The sequence below is a fragment of the Poecilia latipinna genome, unplaced genomic scaffold (genome assembly GCF_001443285.1).
Source record: "Poecilia latipinna isolate Pla-1442-1.1 unplaced genomic scaffold, P_latipinna-1.0 Scaffold553, whole genome shotgun sequence".
In the NCBI taxonomy this organism is placed as follows: domain Eukaryota; kingdom Metazoa; phylum Chordata; class Actinopteri; order Cyprinodontiformes; family Poeciliidae; genus Poecilia; species Poecilia latipinna.
In genome coordinates this window covers 54210-69146 of record NW_015113169.1, presented here as the reverse complement: position 1 = coordinate 69146, position 14937 = coordinate 54210, and the positions used below count along the sequence as shown (strand labels likewise).

Genomic DNA, 14937 nt, shown 5'->3' with positions numbered 1-14937 from the left:
AATGTTAATCAGCTGACAGAGGTTGCCAGGTTAGGGGAAAACCCCCTTTCGGACCATGAGTGTACTCCTCCCTGAATATTTCAGCGATGAGATGTTTCGTACTCCACCGTTTTCACTTTTCAAATGGGCTTTTGTACAGCATAAGATCTGACAGGGGAGGTGGAAGGACACAGCATGGAGTCGTCTTCCTCTTATCGACCACACGGTTGTGTTTGGACTCTAAACATCCTGCCGGCAGACCGAATGTGACACTCTGCTCTGCCACGGAGTTCGGCGACAACACAGAGGGCGAGAACCACTACGACAAAGGCAATCTGAAGCCGTTGAGTTGGACGACACAAATATTTCCCCAAAGTCAAAACGGTGGAAAAGTGAGAGACGCGACTCATCCTTTGCGTCTTTTAACGGGCACCAATTTATATCCCGATGACTGCTTTCCAAAAAAGTCAGAGAATCGGTTTTGTCGGCAAAATTTTACAAGCATTTGGTCGGCTGCTGTTTCCACCAGCTAAAGAGGGGGAGGAATTACCAGAACGCATGAGCTTCAACATTCCTTTCAGCTGAAAGTTTAACCTACTCTTGATGACACACCATGACTGGACCAAGTGTTTACCAAAAGCGATGGGTAATCTCGTGTATTTACGCACACAAATAAACAGTCATCAGCACCTGGAGTTCAAACACGTGCTCTAATTGTTTCCTCATGCACGTAAATATGTAAATACACCATCGTACCGCCCTCTAGTCGTCGCAGACTATAAACAGAGCTTTTCCACACCAAAAATCCGCCGATGAGAAGCAGATGCGTGAAAAGTATTCGCACATTATGCAGAAATTCTGTACTGGGAATTTCTTTGAACGTGAGGAAAACTGGTGGACACTAAAAAAATATGTATATTTTTTTTAGTTTCCAATTTGTCTGTGTTGAAGGTTCCCTTGGAAATTTAGCTCATTTTATGCTTTGCAAGTTTAAACTACTTCAGTAATTATTTAATAACTTCACTCTGATAGAGGAAGATGGAAATTATTAACTCACATGCAAAGTACACAAATTTATATATATATATATATATATATATATATATATATAAAGAGGCATCCTTTATTTTAATCTTGTCACAATATGCATTTCATCATTTTACACAGGTAATTTAAATCTCTATACTTTGCTAATTAGAGCCAACAGCTCATTTCATTCATTTTTCATTATTTTCAACTGATTCTTTTAAATTAATTCATTACTAGTATTGGTTATATCATGCCAAGGTTTTCTTAAAAACACTGATAACCTTGAGGCCACATCGGCCACACCTCATGTAAAAATCAACCACGCTAGCTGTGGTAACTATGCTAAATGCTAATTTCAGATGTTAAAACATCTCTCCGTCTTTGCCGTCTGTTTATCTGCGGCGTCACAGAAAACGTTCCCTCTTTCACGTTGCCTTATAAAAATTATGGTTCACAACAGAAAAGTGATATAGCCGCAGCAAATCCAATGGGACGTTGATAGTTTGAATAAAACAAAATTACAAAAGTTATTCTAATGTGCCTTAAGGAGAAAATGAAATCTGATCTTTTTTTGGTTGTTTTTGCACAGATTAATCTGGATCTTAATCTAGAGGATTTTGTAGCTTTGGATTTTCAGTGATGCACCTCTCCAGCCTGTATGTGAGAAAAATATAGTTTTATCTTCTTGTAATATGTTATTGTTCAGATACATTATTAACTTGTGTAGAAAGGAGAAACAAAGTTATTTATAGTTACTAAAGAACAAACAGAATCAACCATTATACAAAATCAGTGATTGGATGTTGGCTGTTAAATCTCAGATTTTTTTTTTTTGTCATAAAGTCTCTTCGTTTCATCTCTGAATTGAATCAGTAGCTAAGGCCACATTCCCATATTTCTGTCCAGATTCCAAAAATGATGGCGCCCTGCTGAGTTGTGTTTTGGAAGAGACCAATCCAATTGCGTGTGCCGCCTTTTCTCACCGTCTCACCTTTTCTGCCAGCAGCTCTCGGATTTTCCCTGCCTGCAGGCGGAACCTCAGCAGCTGCATCTCCAGAGCGACGCAGCGTTTCTGCCAGTCCACGCTGGCCGCTCCTACGGCTCCGGCTCCGCTGCTCTCCAGCACGTCAGCCATGGCGAGGATTCAGGCCTCCGCCTTTGGACTCGGGCTGGAATGAAAAGGGGGGAGAGAAAAATAAATAAATAAATAAATAAATAAAAAGCTTTTGTTAGACCAGCCCATGAAGAATAGCTGCAAAGCACTAATTTAGTTCTGAACACGAGGCACAGCTAGTTCCGAGACGGTATTTCTGTGTTCAGTCCAGCTCCTGTTTTCATTTACACCACAAGATGATGAAGAAAAAAAAAAGAGAGATTAAACATCTAAAGGAGCTTGTTGCTGACCACATTTCCCATGATTCACAGAGGAAGCGTGAGCAAAAAGCAACCCCTAATGATGAGTCAGGAGTGAAACGACTTAAATGAAAGCTTCCTCTACCTCTCTGTGTCAGAGACACGTGTAGCTGAAATGAAACATGCACACGCATACATGCTGGTTGCACAGAAACAGATTGTCGCGGCCTGCATCCCCCCTCTCTTTCTTTTCCTCCATCTTTTCTCTACATGCCCACACACACTGAACAAAACCTCAGCGGGGAGGCACTGAGTGAGGGGAGCTGGAGTTCCCAGGCCTGCCTGCCCACCACAAAGCAGGTCAGAGCTCTGCTTTTTAGCCCAATTACCTACTAACCCAATCCCCCTGCCCCCTCCCCAGCCACCCACCCGCAACTCCCAGTCCATGCAATCCCTTCTTAATTACAAGGAAGGAGCGAAACAGGATCCTGCGCTGCACAATAGTGCCTTTCTGCATGACAGTCCCATCACAGCTAGAGGCTGGAGCCGTCAGCTTGCCTCTGCAGAGAAAAGAGGAAAGAATGTGCGACAATGAATGGGCAGGGAGCCAAAAGAGGAAAAACCAGTGCATTCAAGTTATTTTATTTTTTTTACCAAATGCTGACTTGACTTGTTGACCGGTTTGCATCGTCATTCGCAAAATAATAAAAGCAATAAAAGCCCTACTGTGTGATCTTTAAGTAGGGTGAAGATGTCGAAAGGTGCAGCTGTCAAAAAGATGTGAAGAAAAATAAGTGAGGACGTCCTAGCTTGAGAGAAAAAAAGAAAAAAGAAATCAACACACAGCCAGACTGCGTCAGTAAGAGAGCAGACGTTCAAAGTCCAGCAGCTATAAGTGCACCACGTCGCTCCCCTACAATTAGCGTGCTCATAAATGCAGACGCAGCGGGCAAATTACAGAAGTCATGCCTGTGGAGGTTTCACCAGGCGACCGCTGTGCCCAGGCCGGACAAGTCAAGGTCCAACTACCAGCATTTCTCCCTCTCTCCGGGACAAACTTAGAGGTCTGTACTCTGAGCAAAGTCGAGTGGAAGAGGTGGAAAGGAGGGAGGGGGGAGGAAAGCCAGCCAGAAACCCTTTTTTTGGTCAAACCGTGAGGAGAGCAGCGTCAGAGCAGAAACAAATGTAAACAAGCCATTTGCGCTGCCATGCTAGCTCTCTCTCTCAAGCAGATCCTTTTGTTACTTCAACAAAGGGTAAAGCTATAAAGCACAAAAAAAAAACAACAAAAAAATCACTGAAGTAGCAGAAGATTGTTGACACGCTGCAGGCAAAAAAACTTAAAAACGTATTTCATTTGAATTTCACATTTTCTCACGACATACAATTCTTTTTTCTTTTTTGGACAAACATCTGAAAAGTGTCGATGTGCATGTGTATTCAGCCCCGTCTGAGTCAGCACTTTGCAGAACAAAGTTTCACTGCAATTAAAGCGACCAGTCTTTTGGATGTCCGTCTCTACCAGCTTTCAACAATCTAGAGAGTGGGGTCAGACTTTGGCTGCACAAGCTGGATTTAGAGTGAGATTAAAATACACATATGTGGGGTACCTGCGTGTGTCATCTGAAAGAAGATGGGCAACACTGGATTTTATTCGTGGGCATCGATGTAAAAGGAGCTACATTCAAATGCACGCCTCACCTTTCTTTTTATTTCTAAGGCTGTTTTCATACCGGATAGTGCGGGAGACTTGGTTTGGTCAAGGTTCAAAATTGCAACATTTGTTACATTTTCAGCTGGTGTGGTTTGCTTTCACACTGCACTATGTAAAATTATCCAAAGCATTTAAAAAAATAAAATAAAAAAAAATGTTTCCCCTTCCCACCTGTGGCGGCGCTGCACCAACAACCACCGAAAGAAACTATACAAAAACATCTGAAGAAGACATGAGCGCATGTTTCTTCTTCACAAACGCAGATGGCGTAGCCTCAGACTTTAGGATAGTATTATTTTACCTTTGCTTTTGGCAAAAGTCCACAAGTCATTTTTCTTGCTAGCACTAAACTCTCGTGTTTGTTTTGGTTGCATTTACCCAGAATGCTCTGCGCTGTGGTCCGCTTCCCGCTTTCGGAGCGGTCACATATGCATTCGAGCCGCACCACAGTTCACCTCAACCGAACCGAGACCAGGGATTTCAGGCAGACCAGAGTTTGCTTTTTTTTTGGTTCGAATCAGAATTCGATTCCCCAAAGAAACCAGATTTTCTAGACAAACGAACTACAGTTCGGTTAAAGCAGACTAAACGACGCTGGTGTGAACGCACCCTAAATCAAGTGTATATAATTTTGGATAATGTAAAAAGATTTGTGTGTCGGTATCCCGCCAGGTTAACTCTCAAAAGGTTGTCAGTTTGATATTATGACGTGTCTGTACCGAAAACATTCGATTCTGTATATCTTCATGTTTGAGCCCTCCCCCCCCCAAAAAAAAAGAGAGAAGATGATGGTTTGAACTGTTGAGTCTCTCTCCAACTCAACGACCTTGGGAGCTGCTCCGCTTTAAACTGCTTGCAGGATCTTGCAGACAGTCCCAGCCAGAGCAAACACTGGGAAAAGTGGGCCCAGTATTTAGAAATGCCACCACAGTAATCCCGACAGGATGCTTTCAATGACTGCTATAACAGTCTGCTGCTTTCCACTGACATGTTATTCCTCCGAGAGTGATAGCGTATCCATCCAGGACGCAGATGGTTATAGAATCATTTCTATGGGATCGTTTGTGATGTTTTTTTCTCTGGCATGACCAGCCAGATGAAAGAGAAATGCGGCACACGTACGAGTCCGAACTGCAGTAAGCAAGTTCTTCCATTTTTCTTTATTTGAATCATCAGATTTTCAAGCACACGCACTACGCAGTAGAGAGTCGTAACTCTTCTCTTTGGAGCACAGATACACACACACACACACACACACACACAAGGAGACATAGAGAAACAGATTGGAAACAGACACGTGTGCATAGGCACTCACACAGACAGAGGCATACACTGCTGAGCATGCAGCTGCGGTGATGTAAGTGATTAGGTGGTTCAGTGATATCATTCCCAGCAGACATTTTCAATCGCCGCCGCTGCCTTCTCTTCTGTCGGGGTCCGAATTGGCACCTCCTGGAGTTTTTTTGGAAAATGAGAATGACTCCCGTCAAGGCGGAGCGTTGAGCGCAGATCTGGGTCAGTCGCTGCAGGTTTGTGTCAGCGTGGCAGATCCCCGTGTGTGTGTGTGTGTGTGTGTGTGTGTGTGTGTGTACGTTATGGGTGACGCAGACAAATGATCCGAGTACGAGGGCTTTAGACGTTGCCCCTCGGTCCCCAACATCGTTGTGGTTCTTACCAGTCGACTGAGCTAGTCTTACATTTTTTGTTTAAATTTGTTGCATTTTACAGCTGTAGCACGCGCTCACATGTACGGCGCAAAAATAGTTCCAATCCCGCGTCATTGTATCCCAACCTTTTGACCCCCCCCTACCCCAACATGTGCAAAACAGCTTCAAGTGAAAAAAAGATTAAAATGAAAGTAAAACTGAACAAAGAGCACAATAAATGTCAGTCCCAGAGGTCAGCCTGCCTCACAGCACACCCTGCATCACCTCTTTTCTTTTCCCTCCTTGCACTCCTTTCCTCTCCTCCTGCAGCGCCTTTCCCACCCTCCTCTCTTCCCTCCTCCAAGCCACCGCCAGGCGAGCAAACCTGCAGCTCTCGCTCTCTCTCAGACTAGTTCAGGTTAATGACAGACCTCAACAAAAAAAAACTGACCACACTCATTATCAGTCTCTGACTTAAACACAGGGTCCTGACATTCCTCTGCTCTGAGGTGTAAACATCTACCTCTGCAAGCTCTCCTGCCCCTCTGTGCTCAGGTCGTGGCTTTCTGTCCAACCCTGCATGGAGGCAGGACTAGCTTTTCTGCAGGAAAAAAAAATGGGGTAACAAATGTAAACAAATAATAATAAAAAAGCAATAGGTTAATGGAGTATGGATGTGTATTTTTTAAATGCCCTGAAGAGTAAAAAAAAAAAAAAAAGACTGCAAATGATTAATGCTAAAAATCAAGTCAAAAACATCACGAGAGGTTTTGAAACATTCCACTGCAGATACAGAGAATCTACTGAAAGGATGCAAATGAAGAGGAAAACCACGAAAAAAAAAATGAAATGAGCGTCATTAAAACAACTTTAATCATTCCAATGCTGAATACTCATTTAAGAATTAAAATTTAGAATTGTACAGGTTTTAAGTACACATCACGTAAGATGCATCTAACTGGGAAATGTTTAGAAGCAGTAGAGCGCGTTTTAGTCTCGTCTGAAGCAGGAGTGATTAATCCCTGTCAATTCTGCCTGCAGGCCTTCATCACATCTTCTTCAACATGTAAGAATTATGATCTCATCTAGAAAATCTACTGCCTCAAAAACATGTATACATGATTCCTGCTTAATCTCCCGTTAAGCCAACCAGCCCACTAAGTGGAGGTGATGCACCTTTACGCTGATTTAACAAAATGGCAACAAAAAGACACAGTAGACGATGACGAGTACGTTTCTGGTGTGTTCTTCTTAAACTCGGAAGTCTGGTTTTCCCAGGTTTATAAAAGGAAACACGGAAATGAGCCCCCGACGGTCAGAACCCTGACATGCCTCCCACACGTATAGGATAGTGAAAGTTTCAATTATTAACCAATTCTTAGAAGTTCTGATGGAAAGTACCATAGTAAACCAATGACATGCATAACACTGTGTACCTCTACTTGCAAACATGTCTTTTTTTAATGGTCTGAATAAACAGAATGGAGAGAAGTACAGTTTTAGTTGCTTATATGATCACCTTGTATTTTCAGTACCTAAACAACCAAAAAGTCCAACTGGCTTTCCAACTTTTACCTACAAACACACAAAGTCACAATTTCCAACGCAAATCAATGCACCAAGACGTCTTGTGTGATGTCACATGGACTACTCGTTTCTTTATAGGAACTAGATTTTTTTTGTTGATTAAATAATGACTTACTTTAAAAAACAGACAAATACATGACCTGACCATTACATGTAGTTCTATAAGTGGAAAACTAAATGTAAAGCTTGCTTGATTAATTCTACCGGAAGGTCTAGCTTTTAGCTTTAAACCCTAAAACTGTTTATATCATATCTTCTGAATCGATCTGCAAATGTTCTAAAAAGTCTCAATTTTATGCCAGTTCTGCTCCCTATTTTACTCCACAAGCTAGCTGAAGCTTTAATTATCTTTATAGGTACTCCGAAAGGCACAATGTGATCAAATTCTCCACGAAAACGGCCACAAGCAACAGGTGTGCGCACTGCTATAGCTCCATTATATGGTTGCAGCAGCAGCAACCATAAACTGTCGGTCAGCAAGAAAAAAAGAAAAAAGTTCAGCCAGACATCTCATACACAGCTGTGCTGGCGTTATTTTTGTTTGTTTGTTTGTCCAGAAGAGCCTCCCGAGGCGAAGTTAACAGTATCCCTCCGGCTGTCTGCTAACAGGAGGGAGGATAGTGACAGTCGGGGAGCTCACGCGCTGTAGTTTTGACAACAGAACCGCTCGCGGCGGCCGCTTTACCTTGTGACTTTGTTGTCTGTCTCCTCTTCTCTCGGGTCTCTTCCTCGGCGATTCGTCGCAGTTCGGCTCATAACCTGCCCTCCGCTCTGCCGTCTTCCCCTCCTCTCCACTCATTCATCTCATTTATTCGAGTTTTCATTTGAGCTCTGCGGCCGGTCAGTGCCGCCACTGCTGCCGCTGCCCTTCGCTTGCTTTTGAACTCTCCGGTGAAACTCACTCATAGCTCCATTCAACAGACTCATCCCATTTTCCTTTAAAGGGCCGAAAGCAGGATCAAATTTCTCCAAGAGTCAGGCCCCCTCTTGTGTGCGCAGGAGTTGCTCAGGATATTGCATAGGGCCGCCTTGGATTTTAAAGAGTTTGTTGAGGTGAAGATTAGATTTTTAAATACTGGTCTACTATCTGTAACTACTCTAAAGTTTTTTTAAAGAAAAGAAAAGAAAAATACTTAATAACTTAGAACATTGATTTTTATGACTGACTAACCTTGCAGTGTAACTGCGTTTCTTTTAACCATAGCGTTGCGTAAATTGAAATTAATAAAAATAAATTAGCTTAATGGAAACACGCCATTTAAAAAAAAAACGTGAAAAAATAGTATCGAAAGATACCTATTCGCAGAACTGCAACGGAAACACTTTTTTTTCATCTCACGAGTCACGTGATCAGCAACCGGATGTTACTTCCGGCGAAAACCAGGAAAAAGATGACAGGAAGTAGTCTTTGTTGTGATTTGTTTTGTTTGTTTTTTCTTTCTCACAGCACAGCATAGTTCATAAAACGTTGTGCGTCAGTCGAACTTAATAGCTAATTACAATTTCCCCAAAATGCTGCATACATAGCGGCTCCCAAATATAAGGGACCTGTCACTCCATCTGCTGATTAACACGCTAGTGCCGTGAATGAATTATGTATATAGTCAGTTCTTTACATAATTTGAACAAGCCTATTCACAGATAGGCTTGTAAATTTTCTTTCTTATTTAATAGACATTTAATAGACATTTCAACATTTTCCATGAAAAATTTGCTCACATTTTTCATGGAAAAGCAGCTGATGTGCACCGCAGTCCAACACTGGTCAGTGGTTTATTTGGTAGGGGTCATATGGCCCACCTCCCTGGGCATCATTCTGTAAGGGGACAGCACAAACACACAGGGTAGGACTTCTCCCCATGGGGCAGAATGAAAAGGTTGAAATAGCTGAAGAAGTAGTTCTTTCTATTCACTTGAGCCTTCAGTTTTTGTTTGCATTGTATGTAAACTAGATTTCTTTAAGAGATTTTATTTTCCTTCTCCACCAGACGAATGTGAAATAGCCTGCACAAATATTTTTCGCTAAGAGCAGTGTGAGTATTGCCTCAGGTTGAAGATAAAAAATTGCAAGACCACCAACTAAGAACACCAAAAAGCTCCAACTTCTTTAGTTTCAAGCTAGTCTAATTACAGATTGTGTTTGTTTGTTGCAAAGGCTTGCAGGACAGACTTTACTGGGAATATGTTGTTAAACTCACATGTGGAACTTCGCAACTGTAATGAATCATTATCTGGGTAGTAAAGGAGTTGCGGGGGGAGTCTTTTTGGGCGGGCTAAGACTATTTACTTGAGATCCCAGCCTGCTCTGGTCCCCACATTGGTGGCTTCCGCTTTGCTGAAACCTCTCAAGGATTCCTTAAAATGTTAGATACAGAGAGGAGTCATACTGTGTAATGGTGCGACACACCCTGCTGGCCCACTAACTGAAAAAGTTAACACTACGCGATTTTTGCAGCTGTGTTCATTTAAAGTGGACAGAGATTTGAGTCACACACTAAGAACAAAAACTATTTAAGAGATGAGGATTTTCAGGTCCGTCCTAGTTAGCACTGCTCCCCTTTGAATTTTTCACTTTTACATCTACAAACGTAGATTTTTGTATGCGTTTCAAACATATTTGTACACGTGGATATTTAATATGCATTTTTAGGATAAAAAAAAAAAATCAAGTTTAAATATTTTTAATAGGGTCATAAAATTAACATCAGATGTGGGCAGCAACCCAAATAATCCATAAACAAAACGTAAAATTAGTCCACAGACGAAGGTTTGATTGTAGAACTGGAAGGACAAAGCAAATAAGTATTGAACACATCTACAGAAAACTAGAAACTAAAAAAACACTCAAAAACAAAAATCTAAACTTCAGATTTAAAGTTATTTGTATTCATCAAAGAAGTTTATATTTGATAGGAACTAAGTCAGATCTCTCAAAAATAGCTTTTCCTTTTACTCCTCTAATATTATGAAAATGTATCTTTGGTGAGTAAAGAAATATATCTCAAACTAACATTTGTTAAGTGATTTAAATGTGTATTAAAGAAATGATTAAGTACAGGATTTACCACTTGATACAGTTTTATTTTGTAATGAATTAACCTTAATATAGTTTATCAAATAGTAAATTCAGGTTAATTGTGTGTGCACCAACTAAATGCATAAATACAATTTCTGCTAAGCGTTCTCTAGAGCATTTGAGATTTTTCCATTATAATGAAATAGATCACCCTAAAAGGGCATTTTTACACGCAATTCATGTACTAAAAACTGAATGAAAAAGGTGAATAAAATGTCGCTATATAACATAAACTATTTTTTTTTAAGACAGTTAGTTTTGGGAGTGTACTTCCGCTTCAAGAAACACAAAATGATGCCCAGCTGCCAGAATCTGCACCATATTGCTTACTCTGATTCCCTTTTATTCAAAGATTAAAACTGTTACACTGGGAGTTATTCAAACTAATATAACGTATTGCCTAGCTTAGGCAGACGGTTTTGTTTTGGTGTCTCTGTGGCCTTTCAGGGAGAATCTGTTTCATGCACAGTCATTTAATTAGCTTCTGGAAAGTTCTTTGTCCCCGTCTGTACTGATGTGGTTCTTAATGCCTCTTCAAAACTCTTACAAAAAAAAAAAAGAAAAGAAACTATTCCAGTGACTTCAGTGGGAGGGATTCTCTCCAGAGCAACTGATGATATGTACACTCCACTGTGTGTGAAGCTCTATAGTTTCTGATATGATTAACTGCACCTTCCTGGGGGAAACATTTCCAGCAGAAAGGAGGTTCCAGTAGGGAATTCAGCTTCATAGCTGCCCGGGCTGAAGTCTCTGCCTTGTGTTGCACAATAAATCAGTGCCTCAGTGCTCTCAGTCAAAACAACTGCTGTCAGGGCCTACAGGGTTTACACGACTGCTCCCCCCCCTCCCCAGTACAGCAGGACCGGTTGCATCAGGTGTTTGCAGATTAGTGTGTGTTCTTGCAGCTATTTAGCCTCCAGAGGTATGTGATGACCTGGGCTGCAGCCAGGTCACAGAACGACTTTTCTTAGGGATCTGGAGTGTACTGGTGTCAGTGCAGTAGGGAATTAAAGTGGTTTTCTACCAGATTTAGTTCTGGAGAGTAAACCTGGAAGGCTTTTAGGTAAGATTTAGATTTAGACATATGCTTCAGGTTGTTATTTTTGTTCAAATTCCCAACAATTTTCCATTTTACCGGCAGAGGCCACTAGATTTTTATACTTAAAGTCGCCTGCTGTATCCCAGGGGTTCATGACACAATGTGCACCAATGAGGTTCCGAGGGCAGAAGAGAAACAGGCCCACAGCATCACAGACCCTCCACTATACATAACCGTATAGAGGTGGTTTCACACAGATTAATGCACACAGCTCCAGCTAAAGCCTGACTAGGAATTTCATTAATTTGTGATGGTTTTATTTCCAAACATCTGGCTGGAATTTTGTTAACATCTCGTGTTTTCCAAGGTTTTTTTTTTTTTTTTTCATGCATCTTCATCAGGGTTGCTAAAAAATGTGTCTTAATGTAAGTTTGCAGCCGTCAATAGAGTAGAGTTTTTTTCTGCAATCAATTTATATGATCTTATGGATACCCAAAATTTTATCTAACTTATCCTATGTTTTTTTTTTTTCTGTTTTCCACATCCACAGGTTGCTGAATAATAATCATAACTTGAATCTAATAAACCAGATCGGGTGAATGAAACAGACATTGGTAGATGTATTGTAACACCAGTCGTCTGATTTACCAGAGTTAGCTTGTCACGCTCAGATAACTACAACATACTTTCCATTTTAAAGAAAAAGAAACAAAAAACATGGTTTTTAAGAGTTGGCCGTTTCTTTCAGTGACAGAACATACACAAACACACGCAGCAGACTCGATGCAATACGGCACCAGGCTGCATTTTGGGCTCGCTTGTAAAATGTTCCTTGAATTTTTGTAGAACTACAGCTTTCTTATATTTTCAGTGAGCGTTCTCCGGTGCGTTTGCTTTCTGCGCGACTGTACATAAAAAGAAAAGCCCAAAATATTCCGCCCGGACGCTGACCACGGTGAGAAATATCTCAGCAGCTGTCGAGCCACTTGGCTTTCCTGCACGCCTTAAGCAGAGCGTTGCTCCCTTTCGCTTGCATGTTGTCCGGCCGCTCAGCCACTGGAGATTTTGTTAGATTGACAAATAGGTCTCCTTTCCATCTCTGATGTCCTTTGAGGGTTTTACTGCCGCTTGGCCAGCCGCGCTGGAACCACGGAGGGAGTGGAGCTTGATGGAAACTCCATATAAAAAAAGAAAATAAACCCAGCTCACTTCAGCAGCAACTTTGTTGAAGAGAAGACAAGATTGTGGATAAGAAATACAAAGGATAACACATTGGAATCAGAAGAACGGGGGGGGGGGGATTTTTATAAGTTTTTATGGCGGAAAAAACTATTCACCATTTAATTTTTGTTCCCCCCTCTGTGATAACAAGACAGTTAACTCCTCTCCCCTTTGCCTCTTTCTTTTTCGCCTCCTTTTTGGGCCTGCTGAGCTTCCTCTCGCTCTGTGTGTGGCCTGCCTCAGAGGTGTCAGAGAGGCCTTACACTGACAAAGGCCAACGTTGCAGGTCAGGGTTATTTCTCTTTCGGACACAGCTGTGAAAGGAGAAAGCTGAGACACCAAGTCCCCCCCACCTCCCGCCCCAACTCTGCTTTCTGAAAGTCAATCTTAAGAGTTTGTTCTAATTTTATCCATTTAGGTCCCCAGTCTATTTCCTTTTCCATTGTCAGTGTGTTTTTGATGTTTTTTTTTAAATTGATTTATTTATTTATTTTCACTTTAGATTTTGAAATATATCCACGTTTAATTCTGGGCAATTCTTATTGGTGCAAAATTACTAACTATTACAACACCTTAACAGCACTGACAATTCGTGTGACAAATTCATCCAAGACTGAATTCCAGTAATCTGTTCTGTCTCTGTGCATCTTTAGTATGATGCATCTAATTTATTAAAAGTGCCAATTGTTAATTGATTTGATTCATTGCAGTTTTTTTGATTAAAACTGTTTAAGATATTCCAATGTATGCTGCTGTGTCAAAAAAAAAGCTGTCAAATGGCTCTAATTGTGTGGGTTGAATTTCAACATTAAGTCCTGCCCTGACTTTGAAGAATCTCTGTTGCTTGATGCACATCGTTCTGTTCTGAATGGTGTGTGTATATTGGGATCAGTAGTGTGGAATTCACAGTGTCCTGCTGTGTCGTGAACTGGTATGTTGCTTCTACGTGCACATGTTCAGTATATAACGTTTGTGAAAACTGATGTTTTGGAACGTTTTGACATCTCCAAAAGAAAAATCTGGCTTAGCTTGGGTTAACTAGGGATTAAGTTGTGTGTGCTACAGTGTCAAGTTCACCAGAAGGACACGGAAAGCATTATTCTCAGTTTGCGTCATGTTTCTCCAACACAACGTTTCAAAAAAGCTGTTGCCTGGATTTTTGACACAAAAGAACGCACCATCCACACCGTGAAACATGTTTTCCAGTAAGAACTGAGAGTAGATCTAAATGCAGGGTGATCCTAGAAGAAAACTTGTTAAATATCATATTCATGCGGTAGAGTGGCCCAGTCAAAGTCTAAACCAAAATCTAACAGAGAATCATACTCACAGGCACCATCCATCCAGCCTGGCTAATTCTGTAAAGAATAGGCAACAAATTCAGTCTCTGGATATTGAAAGATGTCAGAGAGATACATCAAACGACTCAGCCGAAACAGCAACAAAAGATGGTTTATTTTGGGTTTTTATTTGTAAAAGACATTAAAAACCATGTCTGATTTTTATGTCATAAACTCCTACTAAAATACTTTGGTCTTGATAGATCATGAAATATGAAAAAGTTAAAGGGTTTGCAACATCGTGTCAGATATGAGATCTTGTTTTCAAAAGTGTGATCTACCAATTAGATGAATCAGTAACAACGTTGGGCACTTTGTTGAAAAAAAAGGTAGTAGTGATTTTACGTAGTTTGATTCATTATTCATTCGTTCTGATGTAATTTTCCAAGCAAATGAACTCCTAGTTTTAGTTCGCCTACTGTGACATAATACTGGGCATGTGTAGTAGGTACTTAAGCAGAAGTTTGGGTTGGCATTTCATTTGCTGTCAACATCGTCACCACTTAGGGGCTATTGGAAAATTCGGCTGATGAGTGAGTCGTAGTGCAGCGGATCTGGTGACAGTGGCTTCGGAGGCAGACGGAGCGAGCGCGGTTAGGCACTGATCCTCAAATCACAGGTCCACAAAGTGATGAGTGTTTAGCTAGTTCGAAATACTACTCATTTTAAAAAGCTACCGAAGAGACTGCATGCGTGCCTCGGGACATAATCAAGCCCTGTTGTTCTCTGTACAATAAGTATATGTTTTCGCAGGCATAAAGTCCTGTCTGTCGCAAGATAAAAATTCTGTAAAGATTATACCCGGAGCAGAAAATCATGCGTTGGTGCAGAGCATCTTCTTGTCATATGATCCGACCACAGTGTTTACAGTATCGTCTGCGGCGCAGATCAGATCCAGTCCACACTCCACCGAAACCACAAGTGTTTGTTGAAGTTTTTATTAAATATATTTT

General features: G+C 41.1%; 1 protein-coding gene across 1 annotated transcript in view; it reads right to left on the bottom strand.

Moving 5' to 3' along the window:
* plekhh1 (pleckstrin homology domain containing, family H (with MyTH4 domain) member 1) overlaps positions 1-8404 on the bottom strand; it is a 37435-nt gene extending 29031 nt beyond the window's left edge. The window contains exons 1-2 of the mRNA XM_015041473.1: positions 7994-8404; positions 2000-2177 (exon numbers count right to left, since the gene is read on the bottom strand). Coding sequence (XP_014896959.1) covers positions 2000-2143 — 144 coding nt within the window. The 5' untranslated portion in view covers positions 2144-2177; positions 7994-8404. The remainder of the gene's footprint in view (positions 1-1999; positions 2178-7993) is intronic.
* Positions 8405-14937: the final 6533 nt, after the last annotated feature.